The 27,549-nt window shown below is 38.1% G+C and overlaps 1 protein-coding gene across 1 annotated transcript in view; it reads right to left on the reverse strand.

The window, feature by feature from the left end:
• TENM4 (teneurin transmembrane protein 4) overlaps window positions 1-27,549 on the reverse strand; it is a 1,176,249-nt gene that overhangs the window by 68,927 nt on the left and 1,079,773 nt on the right. Inside the window, exons 21-24 of the mRNA XM_051987214.1 lie at window positions 15,472-15,739; window positions 12,690-12,833; window positions 9,091-9,340; window positions 3,087-3,107 (exon numbers count right to left, since the gene is read on the reverse strand). Of these exons, the coding sequence (XP_051843174.1) occupies window positions 3,087-3,107; window positions 9,091-9,340; window positions 12,690-12,833; window positions 15,472-15,739 (683 nt within the window). The remainder of the gene's footprint in view (window positions 1-3,086; window positions 3,108-9,090; window positions 9,341-12,689; window positions 12,834-15,471; window positions 15,740-27,549) is intronic.

A 27,549-nucleotide genomic window follows, 5' to 3' on the forward strand; every position in this document is an offset into this window, starting at 1 on the left:
CTCCTAGTCCCTTCTCTTTGTGATTACCTTCCATTTACATGATATCTAAGATGTGCCAGAATTCTCTGTCCAGTAAGACTTTTGGCACATCCCACAGATATCTTGTTGGTGCCCAGTTATTTACTTGTGGTTTTTTCCCATGAGACTGTAATCTCCGGTTTTTTTGGTTTTTTTTTTTTGACTTTTAATTGTAATCTATAGTGCTTGGCGCACAGCAGATGTTTAACAAATGCTCGTTAACTGATGCTGCATTATTTTGTAATTGTGGAACCTTAGGGATCTTAGTGATGTACTGGGAAGACAGCTGGACTTGGGAGCTGCAAGGTCCGGGTTAAGATCTCAGGAGATCTCCTAGCAACATGATTATGGACAAGTGTCTTAAAAACTCTGAGCCTCCACCATTGTTCATACGTCTTGGTCACGTCTGACTTCACGAACCCATTTGGGGTTTCCCTGGCAAAGCTCCTGGAGTGGCTGGGCATTTCCTTCAGTTCATTTTACAGTGGAAGAAATTGGGTCCGACAGGGTTAAGCTCAGGGTCACCGAGCTGGTCTAAGGCTCTGTGCTACCTGCTTCTAAGAAACACACAACAACCTTAGAAGGCATAGCCTTAGGCAGTTAGAGCAATGTGACTTATTTTCCTTGGTTATTAGGTCATTTAATCCTGTCATTGCACAGAAAAGTTAAATCAAGCTCAGTAAGGGGAGCTCAGTTGCCTGAGGACACAATGTCAGTCAGAAGCAGACTTAGAAACCCAGCTCAAGTCATGGTTATTGTGACTTTCTGGACCAGAGAAGGCTTTGGACAACGAGAAGAATGAAGGACTAGCTGGAGACTGTTTCCCGAGCTAATCTTGAGTTAATTTCTAACTCTGTCCCAATGCACTTGAGAAAAGTTTTGGCTAGACAGTCAATTTAGTTTTAGGAAGAAGAGCACTGGACTGTGAACTGAATATTACTCAACATGTTCAATCTTGGGCAACCTACTTCTCTCTGACCCTCAGTTTCCTTGTCAGTAAAATGCTTTATGCTACTTGAATTTATATAATATTGAGGATTCAATCTAACCAGAATAGAGGAGGATAAGGCTATCTTCTCTCTGAATTCAGCCCAAGATCATATTCTTTTTTTTTTTTTTTTTGGATGGTGGAATGGCGAGAGATATCCATATCTATATTATCAGAGGACTCTAGACTCATAGTCCATTAGAATCCCCAGATTTTTTTCATTTCCAGACACTAGTTGGGGTAGTCCCCATATACTTTTATACCTCAAAGAGTGCATCACACACAGGTTCATATTTAAAGTAGAAGGGATCAATTAAATTGACTTGTCCCAAGTCATGCAGAGGAAGAGCCAGAACTAGATTCTAGGACTTTTGACTCCTAGGCCACAGGGCTCTTTTCGATTGTTTATAGTGGCTCTCCCTCACTTTATATGTCCATACTTCAGAGGACTTGCTTCCCGAGTGCATAAAAGGATGAAAGGAAAAGGAAAAGGAAAGGTCTTCTAGGTCTCCAGAGGCTCATCTTCCTTGTACTAGTCAGATTTTTGCAGCTGCTCATCTGGTCATAATGGGAAGCAATATGAATTTTTCTGGGCCTAGTAAGGTTGGTGAAGGAGCTTGATTCTCTCCCATATAAGTTGTTTCCATTTATCTCTTTCACATAGAAGTAATAGAGCAAATAATTTCCCAATGACTGAGGGAAAGTTATTTAGGAAGAAAGGAGACTCATTCTCCACTTTCAAGTGAAAGCAATCTGCCATTTGGAGGGACAATGGGGATTATTCTTGGGTCCTCAGGATATAGTACATCAGAATTCCAACTTAGTAGTGAAGGGTCCCGTGTCCAGTACTGAATTTATATCATGTATGAATCCCTAAATATTAAAGCTGGAAAGGTCCTTAGAACAGAGAATATCATCGTTATAAGGGATTTTAGAATGCAGAATGTTAGTATACTGAACATAAAATATCAGAGCTGGAATGGACCTTGGAACAGAGGATGCCAGAGTCACAACAGAGAATGTTGGATTGTAGACTATAGAATATTAACACAGCATGGGATAATAAAACTAAAGGAGATGCCATACAAGTTCTATATTTTTAAGATTAGGAAAATGAAGCCTGTGAAGGAGAATGGCTTTATATAAAAGATCAAATCTAGTCGGTAATAGATATTAGAATCTGGAACTCTTGACTTTCAGACCAATAGTCTTTGCATTAATTCATACCCGAAGAATGAAATGAACTTCACCTAAATGTGCAAGAAACTTAAAGTCTGTGGATACTTTCAGTTTTAAGCCATCCATATTTGTGTGAGGATGGGAAGATTAGGAAACTGAAAATGAATAAATACTTGACAGAAGGCAGATGAGATCTGGTAATGACAAGTGATGGTGGCAGGCTGACATCCCTCCAAGGGTAGCTGATTGGATCTCCTATAGTGTTCCCATGGGGAAGACAAACATTTTCTGCCTGTAACAAAGGGGGAACCTCCCCCTTTAGGAATCTCACTGCTTGACCTATCAAATTGTGCTCTTTTGCCTCTGCCCTTACTAGCGAACAACTACTAGTAAACCAGTAAACAATCCAGTCTGTAAAACAGCTGTCTCCCAAGCTCCCAATTTCAGGCACATAGGCTGCTCACAAACATGTCTCTGAATTCTGGCCTTGACTGCTGAGGTCTCAATTCCTTCCTGTGGAAGTCATTAAAATAGCCCTTCTCTGTTATCAAGAGGACCTTACTTTAGAATGATTTGTCCTTTATTTGGAGGACAATTAAACCCACAGTATTAATATATCTAGCAAAAGTATTCAGGGTTTTTGAAAATCCCCGCCCCCCCCACCTTTTTCTCCTCAATTTGTCATGTGCATAGCCATTTCAACATTACCCACTTCTCTCTGCTATAGACTGAGGGGATTTGGGGCCCGTCCCACCTCCTGATCCACAGCTTGACTGATTACCCTCCACCAGGCTTAATCACATTGGCTATTGGGTCAAATAGAAATGGCACCTGTGGCTCACCATACAACAACATGCAGCAAGGCAGGGAGAGGCAGGAAATGTTCCCCTGGTCGGCTTACCTATGTCTGAAATCTTTATTTCTGACAGAAGACAGGAATGCAGGAAATAGAAGAAAGAATGAAGTGTTAGAAGCTGGGATAGAAGCATTATTAGCAGACTGAAAACTTGACAGCAATGGTACCGTGCGGTGTGATAATAAATAAAGATTTAGCAGTTTGGACACTGATATATTTCAGATTGGATATGACTTGTCAGTGGGCTCCCTTACAAGCTGCTACACATCTTAGAGGACGTAGGATTTTACCTGCTCCAGAGCCAGCAACTGACAATCCTGATCCTTTAACAAGGGTTAGATGGGGACTGAAAATTTTGCTTTTCCTGAATAATTATTTAGAGATATATGTGTCTATAGGTTCATAACCAGAGATTTACATGTATAGATGCATATATTTCTATATATCTTTATATAGATATATACATACATGGATAAAATGCCCTCCTTCCTCCCCTTTTCCTATTGAAATTTTTCCCATCTTTCAAGACCCAGCTCAGGTGCCTCCTCCAGGAAGCCTTCCCTGATTCCCCTCCTTCTTCCCAGCCCACATGGAAATAATTTCTTATATCCTGAATTGTTTTATTGTTTTCATTACTTTGGGTGTTTCCTGTATACTCATCATACTCTATTGTGTGTTCTTTTACATCTTATTATTTTGCATTTTTTGTATTACAGTCATCTCTCTCTCTTTTTATTCTATATCTATAACTATATATCTTATCGCTACTACCACTATCAATCTCACTTCTCCTGTCCTCAAAAGACCATTTTTAAAAAGTTATTTAATTTGGCTGGAATACAGGAATACAAAGAGATGAAGCTGGAGAGGTTGAGTGGTGCTGGCTTGTAGAGAGTCTTAAATTCTTGGAAGAGGAGTTTAAAATTTAATAGGGAGAAAATTGGGAGCCACTGAATTTTTTGAGCAGGAGTGATTTTTATGATAATGATTTGAAATTTGAATTTCAGGAAAGCTAATAGGAGGCTCCTGTAATAACCCAAGTAGGTGGGAACAAGGGCCTGAAAAAGGTGGTGCAATGGGAATAGAGAAGAGGAGCGGATGTGTGAGACCCTCCGAGGGTGGGTACGTGTCTTGTTTATCTTCCTATTCCCTATGGTGAACTACATGGCTCTCTGCACATAATAGGATCTCAACGAATGTTTGCTGAAAGTGCATGTATGATTGATGTATCTCCATTACCATATGTGTGTATTTCAAGGGTCTGTGCTTCCAGAGGCAGCGATGCTCCCCCCTGACACATCATTCCATGTCATGGTACACCATCTTCTGCTATGTCCCTGAAAAGTCCTCTTGGCTAATCTTTTTGACAGTGAATACTTTATAGATATATACACATATATAACCTCGCAAATAATTTTCAAAGCTTATTCATTTGGCCTAACAAAATACAAGTGATGCTGCCATCATTATGCTATAATTTCATTAATTGATTTTTTTTCTAAACATGGTTCCTTCTCTATAGTTGCATGCAGGGACAAGACCACCTACCTGTAGAGACAGCCTTTTCATGGACTTTTGTGAAAATAGTCACATTTAGTCATGATTTTTATGTCCATTATTTCACTTAATCTTCAAACTAGTCCTTTGAAGAAAGGGGAGGGCAGGATCATCCCTGTTTTACAAAACTGGTCGTCTGAGATATTAAGCATCTGGTCTAAAGTCACAAAGGGAGATCATGGAAATGTTTTTCAACTAATTCAGCTTGATTATAATTCACAAATATTTATTAAGGAGTTATTCTGTGCTAGGCTATGTTCATGCAGAGAGAAAACCAAACTTTTCTGTCTTGAAAGAGGTTGTATTCTATTGTTGGGGGAGGGAAAGGAGAGGAAGACAGAAAATACTCACAGAAAATTATAGTGCAAGGCAAAGGGTAATAGGGAGCAGCTAGGCAGCCTCGTGAATAGAGTGCTTGGCCAGGATTCAGAGAACACTCATCTTCATGAGTTTAAATCTGGCCTTAGATACTTCCTATTTGGGTAACTGGGCAAATCACTTAACATGTTTGCCTCAGTTTCCTCATCTGTAAAATGAGCTGGAAAAGGAAATGGCAAACTAGTCCAGTATCTTTTGTCAGGAAAACCCCAAATAGAGTCCCAAAGAGTTGGACATGACTGAAATGACTGAATGACAATAACAAAAATTAGTGATCATGGTAGAAGATATCAAACAAAGGGCTCTTAGGCTTTTTTGAGGAGAGAGAATTTGCTGTCAACTTGAAGGAGGAAGGGAAGCTAGGCAGAGGAGGGGGGAATCTGACAAAAGAATGTTCTCAAGAGGAGATTAAGAGGGAGGAAGGCATGAGAGATGGCCTGTGGTAATGCAGAGAAGTGGGACGTAGTATTTTGAATTCACAGAACAGCTGGTTGTCCAGTTTGGTTGGGACATATGGTGCAGTGAAGGAGAATAATGGGAGTCATGCAATGGAAAAGATTCAGAATTATATTACAACTGCTGCATTCATTGCACTAACCCATCCTTTGGAGGATCAAGTGAAATAATGGACTAGAAAATATTTTCAACACCTAAAAGTGCTTCAGGAATGTAGGCTGTTCTTACTGTTGTGGGCAAGTTTTTTTCTTCTAAGCACTTATAGTGTCCTATGATCTTAGATGCAGAACTGGAAGACACGATCCCTAAGTCCAACCTTCCCATTTCTGAAATGAAAAAGTGAGTTTCAGGTGACTTGCTCAGGGTTTCACAGCTAGTAAGAATTTGAAGCAGGATTCTAACTACTACTATTCTATTCCATGCTTCTTTTCTGAATCTCATATTCTCCACTCATCTCTCTGCCTATAAATATCCCAGTTGTAGGCTGGGCAATGTGTGGGTATCATTTCAATTCAATTCAACAAATATTTATTCAGTAGCAATGGTATTTATACCTCTGTGCCCCTAGATGATGTTTACATGACATGGGCTTCCTCAAGGAACTTATAGTTTAGTGGAGGGGAAAGACACTAAGAAATAATTATGATAGTCAAAATTACACTGAGAGTTATGGAGTTGCAAGAAGAGGGACAAGTAAGTTCAGAGGGAAAAGGTTATTACCAACCAGGAGAAATGGGGAAGGCCTTCTTGAGAGAGATGGAGTTTGTTTAGGCCTTTAAAAGATGGGTAGAAATTCAGCAGGAAGAGGTAAAGAGGAAGACATTCTAGTCATAGAGAAGAGTTGTAAACAAAGATATCAGTTGTAACAGAGCTGACATATGGGCTCTGCTGGTAGAGCCTGTTGGAAGGAAGTTTTGGTGGAGAAAGCTTTCTGAAAGTCCTCATTTGTTTCCTTCTACACTTTTCAGGAGGACCAGGAGAGAGATATATGTATAATATACTGTAGTCCCCTCAAAACATTAAACATTTGATCCTTGCACTTAAGAAGGAAAAGTAGTCCAGAGGAAGGAATGGTCATTCTTGAGATTACACAGCTACTAAGTGACAGAACTGGGAACAGAATCCAAATTCTGATGGACCTCAAGTCATAGTATTATAGGAGTTAGAGTTGGGAAGGGAAGGAGTTAGAGAGCACCTGGGTTAACCTCTTCATCTTTTGGATTTGAAAACTTAGTACTTAGTAAATGCTTATTGATTAAATAATTAAGTGACTTTCCCTTGGTCAAAGAAACAATAAAAAGAAACAATATGTTGCAATGAGAAGAATATTATATTTGGAATCAGAGGGTCTCAGTTCAAATATGCGATCTGTCTTTGATGTTTGTATTTCCTCTTCCCTTTTTGGGGGATTGTTTCCCTGTCTGTCCATTTTACAGAGAAATTTAAAGTTGAACTCAGGTCCTCCTGATTCTAGGTCCATGGCTTCATCTATCTACTCAGCTTCCTTCCCTGTCAAGATCTAGATCTATTTGATATTCTAAGTTGCAGAACTGACATTCAGTTCTGTTACTGCTTTTATTACATCATAAATTCCATCCTATCTGCCTCTACTCTGTGCTTTTTACCCCATCCCTCAGAAAGACTTTCAAGATTAAAGTTCATGGTTATGAGTTTCTTTCTTAACAGAAACCATGAAAGAAGGATTAAGAAGGAAAAAGAGGCTTAATTACAGAAAAGCTATATCTAGATGAAATATGTAATGAATTTATTTAACTATGGACATTCTGAATCTATCTTTCCCTGGCATCCAGGCCTGGATCATGATGGTGATGGAGGTGATAATGATGGGGGAATCCAAGAGACCTTGAATGTCATGGATCTAGTGATATACACATATTAGTTATAATACCTACATTATCAACAAGACTTTCTTTTGAGGGCATCTAGGATGCCTCAAGGACCTCAGAAATTGGTGACAATAGATACTGTCTTCCCAGTAAAGGAAGGAATGGGGAGGGGAAGAGAATAAGCATTTATATTGTGCCAATTGTGTACCAGGCACTGTGCTATGTATTTTCCAAATAATAAATTTTGATCTTCAAAATTTGAAAGGTAGGTGTTATAATTACCCCTATTTTAGAGTTGGGGAAACTGAGGAAATAAGATTAAGCAACTTTTTCCTAAGTCATAAGGCTGATAGCATCTAAGGCTGGATTTGAACTCAGGTTTTCTTGACTCTAGCCATAGTTGCAGAGTGAAAAAGAAATTCCTTACATCTTAGGATTTAGTGTCAGAAGGGGACTTAGAAAGGAATCAATGTCTTCATTTAGGGGAAGGAAATAAGACCTAGGATTCCATCAGTGTGGAAGATTCTCCTGGGGGCAGCTAGATGGTGCAGTAGATAGAGCACTGGTCCTGGAGTCATGAGGACCTGAGTTCAAATGTGGCCCCAGACACTTACTAGCTGTGTAATCTTGGGCAAGTTACTTAACCCCAATTGCCTCATCTTAAAAAATGTGGAGAATTTCTTTCACCGAGGCACAGTAATGACATCTTATAGATTTCAAAAGATCTCCCCCTTATCTGAGATTAAACATTTACAGTTTATGACCCTAGAGTAGCCAGCCCTAAATTCTACCAGTCCTAATAGTCAAGAAGAGAGGGTTGCAACCAGGGGGATTGAGGCAGAACAATTCAAGGAATTGAGGCAGAACAATTTAGGGAAACTGAGGCAGAACAATAAAAGGAAATTGTGGCACAACACTAAGTATCTAGAATAGGCTCTGGATATGGTGGATACGCAATGCCTGTTTGTTGAATTGAATTAAATGTTGAGGAGGTGGCTGTTTTTGTGCACATGTATTTGCCATATTCACATACCTGCTCTTCCAACTGGACTATAAGCTTCATGAAAGCAGTGATCTCATCTTAATCTGTGTACCTCCCCTAGTAATAAGCATGGTCCTATGGAAATAGCTGTCACTTTATAAATGTTTATTAATTGTATTGAATGTTGGAGAGTTTAACTAAAAGGTACATCTAGGAGGGGCTCAGGTACTTAATTTTTCTTGGTGAGTGTCTAGATCAGAATCAAGTACTTAAACACCTTAGTCATTGTCTTCTCAGCATCTGGCATACACTAGGTACTTAATAAATACCCCTTAAATACAAATGGATGAATGAATATATGAGAAATGTTTTTTGAATATAAATGGATGAATGAATGATGAGTGAATATATGAGGAATGCTTCTTGAATACAGATGGATGAATGAATATATGAGGAGGAAAAAGATCTGTAATTTGCTTTTTAGGGACTGAAGTCAATGGGCACCAACATTTTAACATCTCCATAGCTTCCATAATCTCCTCTTTTCTTCACCCTCTGTAAAACATCTGATCTAACCTCAAAGGATTAAAAAAAAACAACTTGTGCCTTGCTTTACCTGCAAGGACCCTTTCTCCAAAATCTGGTTGCTAGGGTTGAGAATTTGCCTTAGAAAGGAAACTTTCAACCTCATTTACTACCCCTTGTGGAATGGAATATTGTTCCATCTTGCTCATGCTGCAGTGCCATCTTGGAGTCCCAGTGGCTAATTCTAGCCAGATTCTAGAAGAACAGGGAAAACAAGTGAAAGTTATGGTGAGTAAATGACTACCTTAATTCCAGGATGTTGGTGACGTTGCCAGAGGGGAAGATCCTCCGAATATAGTTGAAATCACCAACATAGAGGCTTCCATCTGAGCCACAGGCAAGGGCTACGGGAGCCAGAAGCTTGTTGCCATCAGCAAGGCCATTACAACTGGGACACGAAATGCTTCGCCTCCGTCCATTCCCCATGATGCTCCCAATGACAGGTGGCTGCTGAGATACAAACTGGTTCTCTCCATTTCCTTTATGTAGTATACCTAGGACAAAGGTGAGGAAAGAAAAAAGTAAGTTGGGATGAAGAAGTAGTGTATTTTCTTTCCTAAATGCTTTATTTAGTACAGGGAAGTTTCCCATTTTGAGATTTAGAGCTGGAAGAGACCTCATAGATGATCTAATCTGGTTCTCTAATTTTTATAAAGCCTCAGAGAGGAGAAACACTTGGCCCAAGGTCACACAGATAATGAACAACAGATTTGGGATCTGCACTCAAGCTCTCTTATTTCAAAAATCTAGGGAGTTTTCTATGAAATTAAGCTATCTATTTGGTTTCTATTAAACATAAAATTTTAGAAACAGATAATGGTTAGTCGTGCTTACATTTGCTAATTTAAAAAAACCTTAAAAATTAACTTAAAAATTCATCTGAAGTTATGAAAATTTTACATCTCTCTGAGAAACGGAAGCAGGGATTTAGTCAACAAATGACATTTCCTTGGATCATTCCTCTTTGTTTTCTCAATTCAATTGAGTTCAGTTCAGTTCAGGATGCTGCTGCCTCACTATTGGTCAAGATCCTCAGTTTATCTAGTCTCCATTCACAATTATCCTTGCTTATATCTACAATGCTCTTTCTTTGCTTTTGTTGACTTATTTTTCTTTCTCAAAAAAAGAGGGTTCCTTAGGTGGTGGTAGAGGTGATAGCAAATATCCCAGAAATTTCTATGCACAAATATAAAGCATTAAAACAACTTATTAAAAAATTAGTCTGTGAAATACTTGAGAAGGCTTCCTGAATAAATTTTGAAATTCTCATAGAGAGTGAATTCAAGACAATAAAATATTAGATTTTGAGAAGGCAGATAGTTTTTGCCTTTCTTTGTATTGCCAGAACTTAGTACAATGTCTGGCACATAGTAGGCCCTTCATAAATGCTTCCTGACTGACAGCTATTTATAGGATCAAGCTGGATAGAAAAAAACAACATGATATATATATATATTTTAAAAATTACAGAGGTAGCTAGATGGTCAAGTGGATATAGCACTAGCTCTGGGGTCAGGAGAATCTATGTACAAATCTGGCCTCAGATACTTACTAGCTTACTAGTCACTTAATCTTGATTACCTCCCCCATTCCCAAAAAAATAGAACCAAAACAAAATTATGCTAAGACACAATGGGAAAATTTTGATTGTAGCTTAGATTTTAGTGTTATTGAGACTATTTTTTCAAGGCTTCATATTTTAAAAGGTATATAGAGAAATATCAGGCTTCTGATTGTATCAAATACTGGAATGATCCAGGATTTCCTTAATGAAATCCCGAGTCACTCAAAAGAGTTTGTTTGAGCAATCCACCTGGGGAAAAAAAATGGCTGATGAATTTCGCCCTTCTCCAAGATCATGACGTCCAGCTAGGTAGGAGGTTCACTTAGTTAATATATACATCTTGGAGAATACTGCCAAAGACCAATCAGTTAGGTTCAGAATTGAAGAGAAAGTGAAGAGTCTACTCTTTTGAACTTGGTAAAAAACATTTAGAAGTTTCAATGATACAAAATATCTTCTTATTGCTGCAAAAGTCCATATGTTCCATACCAATATTCTCACAGTGATGCTACATGGCTGTGAATCAAGGATCACCTTTTCAGTTGAACCAAAAGGCGATAATGAAATACACATAAATGTAAGGAACACATGATGGAAAATGGCCAATAGGCAAGATACAATGTAAAACCACAATTATGGCACTCATGGTATTTAGGACTGGAAAAGGAGGTTGGTTAAAGATTAAGGATAACCTAGAGATAACATAGGCATAAGAAAGCATGGAAATGCTGAAGAATAGTGACCAATACTGTTCTATTTTTAAGAAAGAATGGAAGAAGTTCACTTAAATTTCAGCAAGAGATAATGCCAGCGAGGGTGAGATATAGAAAACAGGTTTCCTAGGGAGGTTATGAAAGCACCATCTGTAGGGAGCTTAAAAAAATTGGATTGACAACCATCTGTGTTGGATACATATCCTTTCCCCAGCTTATAGACAAGGGTCTAAATTAGATTCCTGGAAGGCCACCTGTCAGAGATGTGGAAACTAGGATTCTTGCCTAGAGTGGAAACTTGGACTAAATGAACCATCATGTCCCTTTAAACTTCAAGACTCTTCAAAGCCCCATCTGGAATAATGAGATTGTTATTAAAGTGATAACAAATCTCAGCCTTTTTTAAAAAAAACATGCATGGACAAAAAGGATGCATTTCTACTTATTGGGAAATTTCTTTAGAGTGAATTTGTACCTTATTCTTTTTAACTATTATGACTGTTTTAATTTAAGCAAAAAATCTTACATACCTAACAATCTTTGTTAGGTTTTTATTCTTTCTAGAACATGGCAAAGCCCCTGACAATATGATATCAAAGCCAAGCCAACAATAGTGTTATCAATGCCTTCTCTTTGTGTACTGTTTGAGGAGCTGGAAATACAATGACAAAACAAAAACTCACCTGTACCTTTCAAGGAGCTTACTTCCATTCTCTTTTCATGAACAGCTAATGTTGGGTGACTGATTTCCTCCTCTGATTTTATTTTACAGGCATTTGTTGTGTTTTTAAAAAATGAACATACAATTCTAAGTGCTGAGCCCAGGGCCATGTCTATAGTAGGTTTTGAATAAAGATTTTCAGGATGAATAACTATATCTAGGGTAATTTTTCTTATTCTGTAACAGGTTTTTGTTTCATGAATGAATGAGAAGGGCTATCTGAAAATCTCCCCTTTCTCCTAAAATATAAGACTGCTGCTTGGTTGGCTCTGAGCTTTTTATAAAAAAGCTTTTAGTAGAAGCAGAAAGAGATATAGAATATTAAATATTAGATGATAGAATGTTAGGGAGAAGAATGAGGTCAAAAGCATTTATATAGCACCTACTATGTGTCAAGGATTGTGCTAAGTGCTTTTATAAATATAGTTTCATTTGATCATTAGGGCTGGAATCAAGTGTAGTAGGAGCTAACCTGGGGCTTAAGAAGGCTGAGTAATCTGCCTTATTTACAATGCCATTTGGTGGTCTAGCTGAGAGGAAAGGGAAATGCTTTGTATGTAGATTGGCTATTTTCTTAGCCCTTACCTGGCTCTTGATTTTAAGCCGCATTGCCACTGCCACCACCACCAAAAAAACTTGTACAGCAATTTTTATTATACCCAATAGATGGCTTTTCTTAATTTAAATCTGCACACACTGTGGAGCTTGCTATGGAAATGTAGGTTACAATGAATTATTTGCCAACAGCAGCCTCCTTCCTCAGTTGGACGCTGAATTATTTATAGAGCCCAATGACCAGTGCTGGCCCTGCAGCCCTGGCACGTGCCTCCTGCTGCATCACTCACCACTCTGGATGTTGAGGGCGTGATGCTTGTCCAAGGTCCATCCTCCCAGTTTGGAAGCATCAATTTCATATCCCTGAAGTATTGCCGTTCTCTTTTCCCATAAGATCAAATCTGGGCAGGATTCATATTCATACCCGACAGAAACTGAGGAAAGGATGGAAAAACAGAAGCAGAATATAGATGAATAATGAAATAGCAGCCTTCTTTTTAAAAATGCATTATTTGGCATCTCCAGTGTGAGGAGATTTATTATATGAAGAACTTTGCAGCCAGGTGTCCTGCTATTAATATTTTTGACACGTGTTAGCTGTGTGGCAGTGACCAAGTCACAAACTCTCTGGTCCCGAGTTTCCCCATTTATAAAACAAGGAGGCTGGGCTACATGGCCTCTGAGGTCTATTTCACTATAGGAAGGCATCAATGCCTTTTAAATACCAAGATTATCAATGTAGCATTTTAATATAGTAGTAACATAATTTGAAAGAAAGGTCCTCATGGACTCCTCTGGGACTTACCTTTGCTACTGTTGGGGAGTCACTTACCTAGCTGACCTTCAGTTCTTTCAAATTCAAGATGAAGATTGCTATTTGTACCACTTACCTTATGGGGTTGTTGTATAGAATTGAAATGATAATATAATAACATAATATTAATAATTAATGATAATAATAGTGATGATGCTGACGTTGGTCTTTATACAGTGCTTACTATATGCCAGGTGCTAAGTTCTACAAATATTATCTCATTTGATTCTCATGACAGCTCTGAGAGATAGATGCTATTATTATTCCATTTTACAGATGAGGAAACTGAGGCAAATAGAAGTGAAATGACCTGCTAATATTTGAGACTAGATTTGAATTCAACATTCCTGACTATAGATCCAGTGCTCTATCTACTGTGCAATGTAGCTACCTAGATGGGGTAGCAGGAAATATAAAATATTAACTACTACTATTCTCTGCTATATTTTTTCAGAACACTGGGAAAGAAGAAAGGCCAATGTTAGCCATGTATATATATATGAAACATTACAAAAAAACAGAGGAAACCCAGTGGCACAATGGGAAGTGGATAGTGTTTTGGTGATATAGTCAAAAAGTTCTGGTTCAAATCCTGACTAAGACACTTATTATGACCCTGGCAATTCCCTTAACTTTTCTGGGCCTTGGTTTCCCCATCTGTAAAATGGGGAGGGGTGTTAAATAAGAAGATTTCTAAAAGTCCCTTGCAACTTTAAATCCATGATCCTATAAACAGAAAGAGATAGATAAAAACCTCACAGGACAAGAAGGCACAGATGGATTATGATTTGGAGGAGTCTACACTGATGAGCTCATTGGTCTGCTAATAATAATAATGATGATGATGAAGAATGTTATTTAGTTCTAAGTTAGATATGCCATAGGGTTTATCTAGAAGATCTGAAGTCTCCTTCTAGCTCTAAGATTCAACAATGATAATAATGATAATAATAATAATAATGATTACAGTACTTGGTGTGTTGAAACAGAGCTTTATAGTTAGCAGTGATTCTTATATATAGTCCAACATTTAATCTTTGATTCTCTCTGAGGTAACCTTCTATTTATACTGTATATAAATTGTATGTATGAAGTTATTTGCATATTCTCTCTCGCATTAGAATATATGTTCCTTCAGGGCAGGGAAAATACTTTCTTTTTATCTTCAGCATTTAGGATAGCACCTAAAATATAGTAAATACTTAATAAATGCTTGTTAATTGATGGATTCACAATGGACCTAAAAGTTTCACAGTACTAATATTTGCAATCCCCATTTTCCAAATGAGGCAGCTGATACTCATAGAGGTCATACTGATAGGACCAGGAAGGAAATTCAGAGTTTCTAATCATGATACTCTTTCATCCCTGGGCAGACTGCACTTCTGACTTATCTCCTCAGGACTTTCTCTCCCACATCATATCTTCACTCTAGAACTTCATTCCATCCTGGAGCACTTCTCACTATTTTCATATCCTCTCCCTCTAATTGGCTTGCACAGAATCTACATTTTAAGGAGGATGGGCAGAACAATTATCTTTATTCCTCTTTAGATTCTTGAATCTCCTGGATTTCTTCTACCAGTCCCTAAGATAGTATCTTCATCCCTATCCTACTTTCAGTTTCCTTTTATGTTTTATTTCCCCCATTAGAATGTAAGATCCCTGAGATCAGGGACTGTCTTTCTGCTTGTATCGATACTTCTAGGCACATATTAACTGCTTAATAAATGTTTATTGATTTGACCTACACTTTCTATTACATTATGCTTCCTGAAGTATAATTGCTTGACATTAGACTGTGAGCTCCTGGAAAGTAGGGTTGCCTTTTACCTTTCTTTATATCACTTGTATTTAAGAGATTGCCAACCACACAGTGGGTGGTTGATGAATATTTGTTGAGCAACTGTCTGTTGCTATATAATAAAGCTGCAATTTTTAACATAAAAATGTGAAAAATAATAAGTTCATAATGGATGGATAAAGGACTTATCATTGGGGCACAGAGTATTAGAATTGGAAGAAAACTTAGAGATCTTCCTAGTCCAAAGAACTACATTTACACAAAGTACATTATTTATGAATTTATAATTTACCCCTATTTGACTGATGGAATTGGGAAAGAAACAAAAGTGACTTGCCCAAATGAGGTGAGTGTTGGAATTGTAGGAAGAGGGAGGAGAAAGTAAAGAAGGAAGAACAGGAGACAGTCTATTTTACACCCTCTTCTATGAATCCAAGAGCACCAGGAAGCTTACCAAAGGCTTCAGAGAGACCAAACACCTTCTGATTGTAGACATCAGTCTTGTCCCAGATGAAATAGTAGGAGAGGTCCGGGGCAGCGGCAAACCACTTTCTGAAGAGGCGTCCTTCCACAGCTACCATGAGATGCACCTTCATGAGATTGAAGGGAATGGTGGGATGGGTGAGGCTGATCTTCAGGACGGACTTGTAGCCTGGAGTTCGGCTGCTCAGATAGCTCAACTTCATGCTACAGCCTGCAATGCTGATTTCTTCCTGCAAAGCCTGGAGAACAAAGAAGAAGAAGTATTAAAAGGGGAGAAGAGGGAGAAGTAAGTGTAAGATCCTGGAAGCTCAGCATGGATAGGGACTGGACCTATCAAGTGAAATGTCTATTCCCTCTCCCACCTCTAAATCCTGTGCTCCTGATGACAGACCCAGGAGAAGATTCTCTGTAACTCTCAGGTTCTCTTAACTAATTCCCTGCACCAACCATTGAGCATGACAGCCTTAGGGTCTTAAGGAGGTAGGGTTACAACACTTCTGGCTTCTTTAGTAAATAAAAAGTAAACAAAAACAATGTGAAACCAAATATTTGACCTCTTTTGGCTATCCACTGCATTCAGGTAATAAGCAATTTCTTCCTGGCTGATCATAGTAGTCCCTACCTAGCCTAGAGCCAGGAGCTTAATTCAATGTCTATATTTCACAGGAAACTACAAAGGATCATATCTAGAGCTGGGAGTGACTATGGAAACCAATTATTTCAACTCTGATTTTACAGGTATGGAAATTGAGGTCTGGACAAATTATCTGATTGATCTAATAAAAGAACAATGGATTTGAATATTGGTTCACTTGGATTTGAGCTCTGGGTCTGACACTTATTTGTTGGATGAATCTAACCTATCAGTTAAAATTTTAAAATTCAGTTTCTTTATTTGTAAAATAAGGATATTGGACTAGCTGTTCTCTAAAGTCTGATTCTGTGTAAAGCCAGAGTTAACAGAGTATGAGGCGTTAGCCAGATCCCATGAGAACTTCCTGAGCATTGCCCGTGGAACCGAAGAGAGAGAGTTTGCAAATTCTGCCATGGCGATGTGGCCAATTTACCAGCTGATGCAGACAAGGATGGCAAGATGACAGCACAGGGTTAAAGTTAGTCCTGAGCTCTGAAACTTTAATAAGAATACAGTGACCAAATTCTTCAGTATTCTAACAGTGTGGTACAATGTTACAATGTGTTTTGTGAACTAGACACTAGTAAAAATAAATACAATGGATGTTGAGGCCATAAAGAAAAAGATTTCCATCAGTTCTTCCAAGATGGAAATTTTAAATTAATGTGAGGCTGCCAGCACACATTTAAGTGACTGAATGTTTCGCGGCTTGCTGCTCTGAGCTCAGTTTTAAGGAGGGAATGCTAAATCATGGTAGGGTCAATGCAGACACTAAAAAAATGGTGCATTTACAGAAGACTCAAATCTGCATTCAATTCCATTAAAATAAAAGCATTTATTAAACAACTACCATGGTGTGGGCACGGGGCTAGGCATGGCAGGATAGATGATGCCCAAACTAGTTCTGGTCCTCGGGGAGCTTACATTTGGGTTTAAGCTCAGTGATTTCCAGTATTTCAATGACAGCTGTGCATTCATAGAACCCACAGGGCGAAATAAAATGTCTCTCATTCTAATCCTGCCCTGATCATCATGATTCAGAGACCTCCAGAATATGGAGCCACTAGATTTTTTTTCAGCTTTTTCTCATAATACTGTGTTCCAGTCAAATTGACTATACTATTCACTGTCTCATAGATATTGTATAGGTCACTTCAGCTTTCTAGGACTTGTTTTTCCCCATTTGTAAAATGAAATATTTGGTCTAGATGAGATCTGGATCCTAGATTCTTGACTTAGTAATGTCTGGGGATAAATTTCCAGGTTGGGGATGGGATTTGATGTGTGAAGTTGGATGGGAAAAAAATTACATGTTTCTTTTTACTAACCTCCACCTGAAATTCATTTAGCATGTCCTTCAGCGAGTTAAAAATATGATTCTGAAAAGGGGTCCATAGGTTTTATCAGACTGCTATAGGAACCCATCTCCTAAATGAGGTTTCAGGTCTTCAGCTCCAGATCTATGATATTATGCTCTTCATTTCCTGTTTCCATACTTTTGCTATGGCTGGCTCACCTCCAACTCATCTCTACTTTTCTGTGGCATCGTAGCTGATCCCCCTACCTGTTTTCCCCTATCTAAATGCAAAGTATGTTTTAATTCTTTTATGTATTTATTCACTCATGCATTCATTTATCTTCCTTGAGCAAGTAAGCCATTTACTAAACTGAGCCTCAGTTTCTTTGTCTGTAAAATGGGAATAACATTCATTGCTCTCTTGAACTCAAGGTTATTGTGAAAGAAGTATGCTTTAAACAATAAAGAACTATATTGTTGTTGTTTAGTTGTGTCTGACTCCTTGTGTCTCTGTTTGGGGTTTTCTTGGCAAAGACATTGGTGTCATTTGCCATTTCCTTCTCCAGTTCATTTTACAGATGAAGAGACTGAGGCAAACAGAGATAAGTGACTGGCTCAGGGTCACATAGCTAATAAGTATCTGAAGCTGGATTTGAATTTGATTCTTCTTGACTTCAGGCCCAGCACTCTAGTCACTCTGCCCACAGGACTATATAAACAATTATTGTTATTATCTTCAAGCAATGGCTGGTGAGGGAAAGAATTCTTCCTTCAGGAAACTCTGAGGTCCCTTCCAACTAGAAGAATCTTTGATTCTATATTCATGCAAAAAGAAGAGAGAGAGGAAAATGCTTTCCTAGATAAATGGTGGTGGGGTTATGAATAGGATTATTTTTTAAAATTTATTTTATCTTAAAAAACTGAATAAGAAAAAATAAAAATGGAAAAGGAATACAAATTAAAATAAAATAAAACAAAAGAAAGCATTGTCATATATCCAGAAGAACATCAACAAGGATTCAAAACATATAACAACAAATTATCAAATTAAGAAAGTATATATATATACATATATATATTAGTAGAAGAAATTATGCTATGAATAGCATTATTAATTATTATTCTTAAAATATTTACTAAATACTTATTGTATACAAAGTCTTATGCTGGAGGAGATATAAGGATGAAATAAGACACAATCCTTTCCTAGAAAAAGATTACATTTTGGTAGAGGGATTGTGTGCAGACTACTGGAGGAAAATACAACCAGTTTATTCTAATCTGTGTGACATACACTTATTAAATTCTGAAGTTAGGGACTATGTGTAAATCATAATACCTTTCTATTGTGTTACCTATTTTATAAAATACTTAGCACAGAACAATCTTGTGAGGTAAGTAGTGAAAAAATATTATCCTCATTTCATAGATGATGAAACTATTCAGAGAAATGAATGAATGAATGAGGATGAAGATAGCCACCTTTAAATAGCACTTACTATATGCCAAGTGCTTTATGAATTTTATTTCATTTGATCCTTAGAGGTAGGTGCTATTATTATCCTCATTTTATAGCTAAGGAAACTGAGGCAATTAGGGTTAAGTAAGTTAAGACTTACTGAGTAGAAAAGGCAGTCTGAATTCAAATCTGGCCCCAGATATTTACTAGTTGTGTGATCCTGAACATGTCACTTACTAAATACTTATTGTGTACAAAGTCTTGTGCTGGGGGAGATATAAAGATGAAATAAGACACAATCTTTTCCTTGAAAAAGATTATAATCTGGTAGAGCGATTGTGTGCAGACAACTAGAGGAAAATACAACCAGTTTATTCTAATATGTGTGATATACACTTATTAAATTCTGAGGCTAGGGACTATGTGTCAATCATTGCTCAGGATCACGCAGTTAGTAAATATCTGAGGCCAGATTTGAATTCAGACTGCCTTTTCTCCTTTTTTTTTTTTTTTTTTCTTTTGGCAGTCAGGGCTAAGTGACTTGCTCAGGATCACACAGCTAATAAGGACAAAATTTGAACTCGGGTATTCTTGGCTCTAAATCCCATGCTTTAAACATTACACTACTTAACTGCCTTAACTTGTCCAAGGTTACTTCACTACTGATAAAAAGAAGAATCTAGACTCAAACTGACACTTCCCATTCTATGTTTCCTGTTTTTTCACTCCACCATAATGTCCCTGGGCATCTAGATGGCACAGTGAATATAGTGTAGGGCCTAGAGTCAAGAAGACTTAATTTCAAATATTACTGTGTGACCTTGTTTGCCTCAGTTTCCTCATAGAGAAGGAAATGGCAAATCAGTCCAGTGTCTCTGTGAAGAAAATTCCAAATGGGGTCAGAAAGAATCAAACATGACTAAAAACTTGACAAAACAACACGTGATGTCTCTGTTCAAGATCCCATCACTAGGTTCATATATAGTAGGTGCTTAATAAAGATTTCTTTGAACGAATGAATGGACTTAAGTCAAAGCAATCCTTCCAAGTGCCAGCTATTCCAAGCAGCTTGAGGTTCGACAGCTGGGTGAATCACCGTGTAAGAACATCATCCCATTGCTCTCATAAATATTTACTTTCTCTAATGTACCCTTTTCAATTTACATCTCTTGGTGCTTGCAAAGGGTGAGAAATGATAGGACTGGGAAAACTCTAGAATTTATTTTAATATATTTTATGAGCCTAGTAACAAGCGATGCTAAGAGTGGGGTTCAGGCAGTCACCAGCTGCTTTGCTTTGTAGGGGAGCAGCAGTGGGGAAGGGGGTGTGATCTTTTAACCTAATGGAGCTGAAAGTCCCAGCCACTGGGAAAAACTAGCTCTCCTGGCAAGAACAGGGTAACAAATGACTGTTCCCTGGCAAGATCTGGCTCTATTGACTGCCATCTCCTAAGAAAGGTCAGCCTGGTAGTACAGACTAGAAGGAGATACGTGATGAATACTCTAAATGGGAGGGAATCTGGGGGGGCACTCCATGGATTTAAAAATGGCTCCATTCTGCTCTTGGGTGCTGTCATCTGGATCAATGTGACACAGCACATACAGAGAAATGTGTTTGCTTAGTGGGGCATAAAATAGACACGCATAAATGTATAAAGGCAGTGCTCTGTGAACTCGGGCAATCCATTAACATGCATGTTGTCAGGGGGTTGATTCGACAGGTTAGGGGAGCACAGGCAGATTTCTCGTTAGGTACCTGCTCCTCGACTCCCCACGTCCCCCAGGTTGCCGTGCCTGCCATCAGAATCAGGTTTGGGGACAGGAATGCTCTAAGAAGAAATTCAACAAGTCTGAGGTGTGCTGGATGAAGGAATTTTGATTTCTGGCTAATTCCCATGTATCCCTTAGAAGGCAGGAAATGTCTTAACCAAACTCTCTCTGTCTCCCTCAGTGCCCAGCATAGGATTCTCTGCTTAGTACATGTCACTGAATTGAATGAATGGAGTATTCTCCAATTATTTCCTTTCAAAGCTACCTACAACTACTTCCCATACAACTTTCAGATGAAGAGCAAAATGGAGAACCGTAAAATTTCTACCATAATAGGATAATAATAACTAATGTCAACACAATGCTTTAAAGTTTGTAAATTTTATATTCATTATATGAACTTTATATATTTTATGTAATCTTTATATACATTATATCATTTTTAACTTAACAGGCCCTAAAAGTAGATTTTACAGCTATTCTTAGTCCCACTATATAGATGAAGCTTTGTCCATGGTGGCATAAGAAGTGAGTCTCAGGCAGAATTTAAGTGAGGTCTCCTTGATATTATGTCCAAGAATTCTATCCCTTGCTCCTTGAGGAACCGCAGAAATCAACCCAAGATTCCCACTTACAGCTCCAACTCTAAAACTGGTTGTGCAGCCTCTGAGAAGTCTAATGATGGAGTATCCCTGGACAGATGATTCTACTTGTGGATAGATCTAATTTTGGGAAAGTTTTTTTAAAAATTACATCAACTTCTAATCTAAATCATCTGTATAACTTCCCATGACTCTCAGCTCTTCCTTCTAGTTTCCCATAGAATGAGTCTGGTTCTTTTCCCATATGATAAGTCCTTTAAATACTTGAAGAGTTATTTTTAAAAAAAACTACATCAAGTTCTAATTTAAAGGCTCTGTATACCTTTTGCCCATGACTCTCAGCTCTTCTTTCTAATTTCCCATAGAATGAGTCTGGTTCTTTTTTCATATGATAAGACCTTTAAATACTTGAAGAGAGGTTTTTTTTTTTTTTTTATAAATTACATCAAGTTCTAATCTAAAGCCTCTGTATAACTTCTGCCCATGACTCTCAGCTCTTCCTTCTAGTTTCCCATAGAATGAGTCTGGTTCTTTTCCCATATAAGTTCTTTAAATATCTGGAGAGAGTTATTATTTGTGTGTGTGTGTGTGTGTGTGTGTGTGTGTGTGTGTGTGTGTGTGTGTGTGCTAAGGCAATTGGGGTTAAGTGACTTGCCAGGGTCACATAGCTAGGAAGTGTTAAGCATCTGAGACCACATTTGAACTCAGGTCCTCCCGACTTCAGGGCTGGTGCTCTACCCACTGTGCCATCTACCTGTTCCAAGGAAGTTATTAAAAAAATTATATTAAAGTTCTAATCTAAAGCCTCTGCAAAATTTCTGTCCATGATTCTCAGCTCTTCCTCCTAGTTTCACATAGAATGAGTCTGGTTCTTTTTCTATATGGTAAGTCCTTTAAATATCTGACAAGAGTCATCATTTTTCCTCTAAGTGTTGAGAACCAAAATCTTTAACTCCTAGGGATATAATCCTAGGGATATGCTGAAGCCAGTTCCTACTGACTTTTGTGAGTCATCTGTTAAATTTTCAGTGTCAGGATTTACACCTCTAAAATTGACAAATGCTTTACATCATAGCTTGACTTATTGTTTTATTGACTGTCTAGACTAAAGAAAGTGTTGGGAGAAAATGCTAATAATGAAGATTAAACTAAAAAGTGCTGTGAGAATATTTCCCCCCTCCTCGGAAAATTGGTTGTTAAATATTTACCAGCAGATCCTTGTATGATCCTCAAAGCCCCACAGCATTTTGGTTCCCTTCCTCTGGACTTGTATTAGTTAACTTACATTCTTTCTAAAATATGGCTCCAGAATTGAACACAATACTGCAGGTATAGTTTGAGCAGAGCAGTGGAACATGGTATGTTCTCCATCCTTTGTGTGCCTCTCTAAATGAAGCTTAAGCTTGTGAATTAGCTCTTTTGGGCTACTATGCAACACCTTTGATTTATACTGAGCTTGTAATCCACTGAAACCCCCAGCTCTTTCCCTTACACACTAGGAAAAACTTTATACCATAGTGTTTCCTCATGGAGGAAGAGAAGACCCTCCTCTGCTGAGCCCTGGATGCTATACTTTGAGTTTCTAAAGGACAGAGCTCTCTAGCCTTCTTTGAAGAAGAAATCCTTTTCCTTTTCTGAAGCCTTGGGATACTCAGAGTGGGGCTGGGGAGAAGTCCTCAAAACCCAGAATCTGAGGCAGGTAAGTAGTAAGAATCTCGGGCAGGATTTTCTACAATACTCCAATCCAATCTCTGGTTGAGAAGCAACAGAGAACAGGTTAAAAATACTGAATTTGGAGTCAGAGGCCTTGGGTTTAAAGCCCAATTTATTGCCTGCATTATCTCAGGTAAGTCATATCTCTTTATTTTCAAATTTTTTTTTTGTTTTTTAATTTTTTTAAGTCACATCTCTTTCTGCTTGAGTTTCCTGCTTTTAAAAAAGGAGTTGTTTGGACTATATGGTTTGTTTCTAAGAACTTTCCTCCTTAGAATCCCGGGACCTCCAGCAACAGGGAACTCGCTACTCCCTGAGGTGGCCTTTGGACGATGCTGATCCTGAGGAGTTTCCTCCTCCTGTTGAACTGAGTACAGACTTGGCTTGGAGCCTGCCTTCTGTTGACAAGAAGAGTAAATCTGTGCCTTCCATGTGACAAATGCTTCAAATATTTGAAGACACTGATCATGTCTTTCTCCAAGTCTTTTCTTTTAAAAGTGAAATGTCCCCAATTCTTCTGAGGAGCTCTTGTAGGACATGGCTTGCAATCTCCCTCCTCACTTCCCATCATACTCCCTAATGCACAATGCATTCTGTGTTCCAGCCAGACTGGCTTGCTTGCCAGTACTTACTTACTTGTAACTCTGCATAGGCAGCTTCTCCCTTTCCCCCCATACCTGGATGCTCTCCTGCTTCACCGCCACTTTTTAAGGTCCCTCACTTGATTTGAAGTCATTCCTAACAGGAGACCTTTCCTGATTTCCCTAACTGTTGGCACTCCTCCACCAAAATTGCTGCTATTTACCTATCTCAATTCATAATTGTTTTCTCAGCTTTTTAATGGCAGGGATTATTTTTAATTTTGTCTTTCTATCCCTAGCACCTGGCACACAGACTTTGGCACATAATAGATACTTAATAAATGCTGGTTAAATTGAATTAAGTTTTCACAATCCCACTTTTCTCACTTCTGAGACACAGTAAACCAGAGGGGGATCTAACTTTTACCTCACAAGAAGCAGCCAGTGATCTACTACATAAAGTGTTGGACCTGAACTCAGGAAGACCTGTGCTCAACTTACTGGCTATGTGATCTCTGACCTTTACTAGCTGTGAGATTGTGGTCAAGTCCCTTATCCTCAGTTTTTTCAACTGTGAAACTGGGATAATAACAGCACCTTTATCTCAGGATTGTTGTGAGATATTTGTAAAATGCTTAGCAATGTGTGTGGCACATAGTAGACAGTATATAATTGTCTATTTCTTTTTTATCTATTCTATTTTTAATAGACTCATTATTTTTCCTTAAACCCAACTAAAATATGCCTGTCTGTAATTTTCACTATTGGTTCCAATGAAGATGCCCTTCCCCCTATTTCTGACTTTCCCTGGGTACTCACTGTCACTCCTCAAACAGACTCAGGCATTTTGTTCTTATATAACCTTCCTTTGGGTGCTATTGCTGGCTATAGGCTCTAATTACCCAGAATGCACTTGCAAGAGGAGGTAGAACATCCTATGGTGGCAGCTCATGTCAGTCACCCAGATGCCTCCCAGGAGCCCACAGCAGTCTGAGGCTCTTTGGAATGGGAGGATTGTGGCAGCAGAGAGAGTAAAAGCTAAACAGAATCTCAGCGGTCAGCAAGTCTATTTTGTTGCATTGCTATTCTGAGAAATCTCTATTCTGGGACTTCTCCTCATTGGTGATTCCCTCTCTAGGATCCCATTTCTTAAGATCCTTTAGATCTTTCGATTCTAAACGGGTTTCACCTCACCCAAGTCTATACTCTTCAGAAAATCCTTCTCCTTCTCTGTTTCCTTTCCTGCCATCCTAACTTTTCATCTCCAACCTCCCTTTCCCCATCTTTCTATTCCTTAACCTTTCATTTCCATCCTCTTTCCCATCTTTCTAGTTCCTCCATAATTGCTGTATTCCCTTATTAGAATATAATCTCCTTGAGGGAAGATCTGCCTTCTGTGCTTGTATTTGTATCCCTAGTGCTCAGCACAGTGCCTGACTTAGAGTAAGAACTTACTGAAGACTCTATATATTTTGCAAATAAGGGACCTGAAGCTGTAAAGGTTAAGTGGCTTGCCTAAGACCACACTGTCTGAGATAGAATTTAAATCAAGGATGTTACTAGTCCAAATCCAACATTCTATGTACAACTACTTGGAGTAAGGAACATTGTCCCTTGCTCTCAAGGGACCAAACATCCTGTGCCTATGCGTATGTTCTTACAGATTTTGTTCAGTCATTTCAGAAAACTCCCATTTGGGTTTTTTTTGACAAAGATAATTAAGTAGTTTCCCTTTTTAGGAAAACTCATTTTACAAATGAAGAAATTGAGATAAACCAGGTTAAATGACTTGCTCAGGGTCATACAATTATAGCTCTCTGAAGTCATATTTGAACTCAGGTCTTCTTGATTCTAGGTTCAATGCTCTATTGATTATGATACTTAAGCTGCCCCTTGACAGCTCTGACACTTTACATTCTCAAAATTCTATAAATTCTAAAATCTGTGAGAATAATTAAAGCAATGAATAGGATGCCCTGGGAGGATATCACATGAACTCTAAGGGTACTAGAAGATCAATTAAAAAAAAAGTGGGCTGAAATCTCAATATGATTTAGTGATATTATTGATAGCCAAAGAGTTGGTGTGATGTTGGGCTGCATTGGGTACTATAGATGTCAGGAATAAAAAGGTCCTTCTGTGCTCTGTTTGGGTCAGATGGCCTTGGGCAGCTTTGAATGCTGCCACATTGATAAACTGGAGGGCATGTAAAGGAGAGCAGCCAGGATCATGAAGGCTCTGGAGTCAATGCCATAAAAGGATCATTTGAATGAACTTTGAGGAACTTGTATTTGGCTTGGAGGAGAAAAGATTAGGAGAAATAAGATAGCCATGTTCAAGTGTTTGAAAGGCTATGTGTGAAAGAAGGATAGTCCATGTTCTGTTTGTTTCCTGAGACAGAACTAGAAGATTAGGTAGAAATTACAAAGAGACAAATTTATGCTTGATTTCGGGAAAACACTTCATAATAATTAGAACTAATCTAACTGGAACAGGTTACCTGGAGAAGTAGTGAGTTCCCTTTCACTCAAGGTCTTCAGGAAGAAGAGTATGTCAGAATGGGGATTCCTTTTAGGAATATGTTGGATTAGTGGATTGCTGAGGCTTCTTCTAAGCCTAAAATATTTAGATTCTTTGGATCAATTCTTAGAAGGAAAAGAAGGTCAGGGTGAATGACCCCTAATGTGGCCAAAACAAATTGAAAATGTGATATTTAGTGTAAATGGCTACTTATGTCCTATGAAAGGGATGAGAGCAGTAAGTAATCTCTAAGGTCTTGTGAGTAGCCTTAGGAGTCAGATTTCTCACTTGTAAAATAAAGGGAGTTGAACCAAACTCCCTTTGGAGTTGACCTCGAAGGTCCAGTTTTAAATAAATTATTTATATATTGGTAGTTTTATATATACATATATATTTATGTATACATATATTTATATATACATATTTACATTTATATGTACACACACATACATGCGCACATGTAGTTCTACAACCTCTTCTGGAGCTAATACTTTATGTTTTCTGTCTAATCATGTTATGCTCTCAATTCCTTTCCATTCCTAATATTCTGTGTTCTAATATTTTAGATTGTGGTCTCTTCCACATTTTCTATTCAATGCCTCTATGAAAAAAAGTTAGAACTGTCTCTGCAGTCACCTCTCCTCTAACATTTTATGATACTATGATCCTCAAGTGAAGACTGAAGTGCCATTTTATAGTCTAAATCTGAAAATCTACATCACAGGTATTTTCTGTGGCCTCCACACCAATGTTTTATATCTATATATGTGGGGGGTTATATATATAGTTATAGTTATAATTAAATCTGATGCTATAATTTACCCAGTTTGATTGATGGTACTTGTAAAACTCATTATATAGTACGGTTCTCTCATCTTTCCTATGTGTCTAATCCCCAAGCTACTATGCTTAAAAAGAAAGGCTTAAGAGGACTTGTTGCTGGCTTCTGGACATCAAACTTACATGCCTGCACCATTACCTTCATCATCGCCCACTCCCTTTTTATCTCCATTAGAATATAAGCTCCTTGAGGATAGATACTATTTTTCTTTTTGCTTATATTTGCACTCCCAGTTTTTGGCATACTGTGGTTGCTGAAATTTATCTGTCCTCTTTTCCATCCTTTCTCTCTCTTTTTCTTCCTTCAGCATAGCTTTATCCATGTCATTCCCCTCTCAAAAACTTTCAATGGCTCACTACTGATTTCAGGATTAAAATAAACTCTCCACAGCCTAATTCAAGGCTCATCATAATATTTGCAACCTTTTCAGCCTTATTTCATATGACTTCTCTTCATCTTCCATATTCTAGTCAACCTGGATCATACTTAATTGTTCTCTGATCTTAAAATGCTATCTTTCACCTTTTGCATTTCTCTTAATTCTTTATCTTACCTCTTCCTCATTTCTGTCTTTAAGAATCCTTACCTACCTTTCTTTCTTTCAATGTTCATCTCTGGAACTATTGCCTACTG

The sequence above is a fragment of the Antechinus flavipes genome, chromosome 3, assembly GCF_016432865.1.
Source record: "Antechinus flavipes isolate AdamAnt ecotype Samford, QLD, Australia chromosome 3, AdamAnt_v2, whole genome shotgun sequence".
In the NCBI taxonomy this organism is placed as follows: domain Eukaryota; kingdom Metazoa; phylum Chordata; class Mammalia; order Dasyuromorphia; family Dasyuridae; genus Antechinus; species Antechinus flavipes.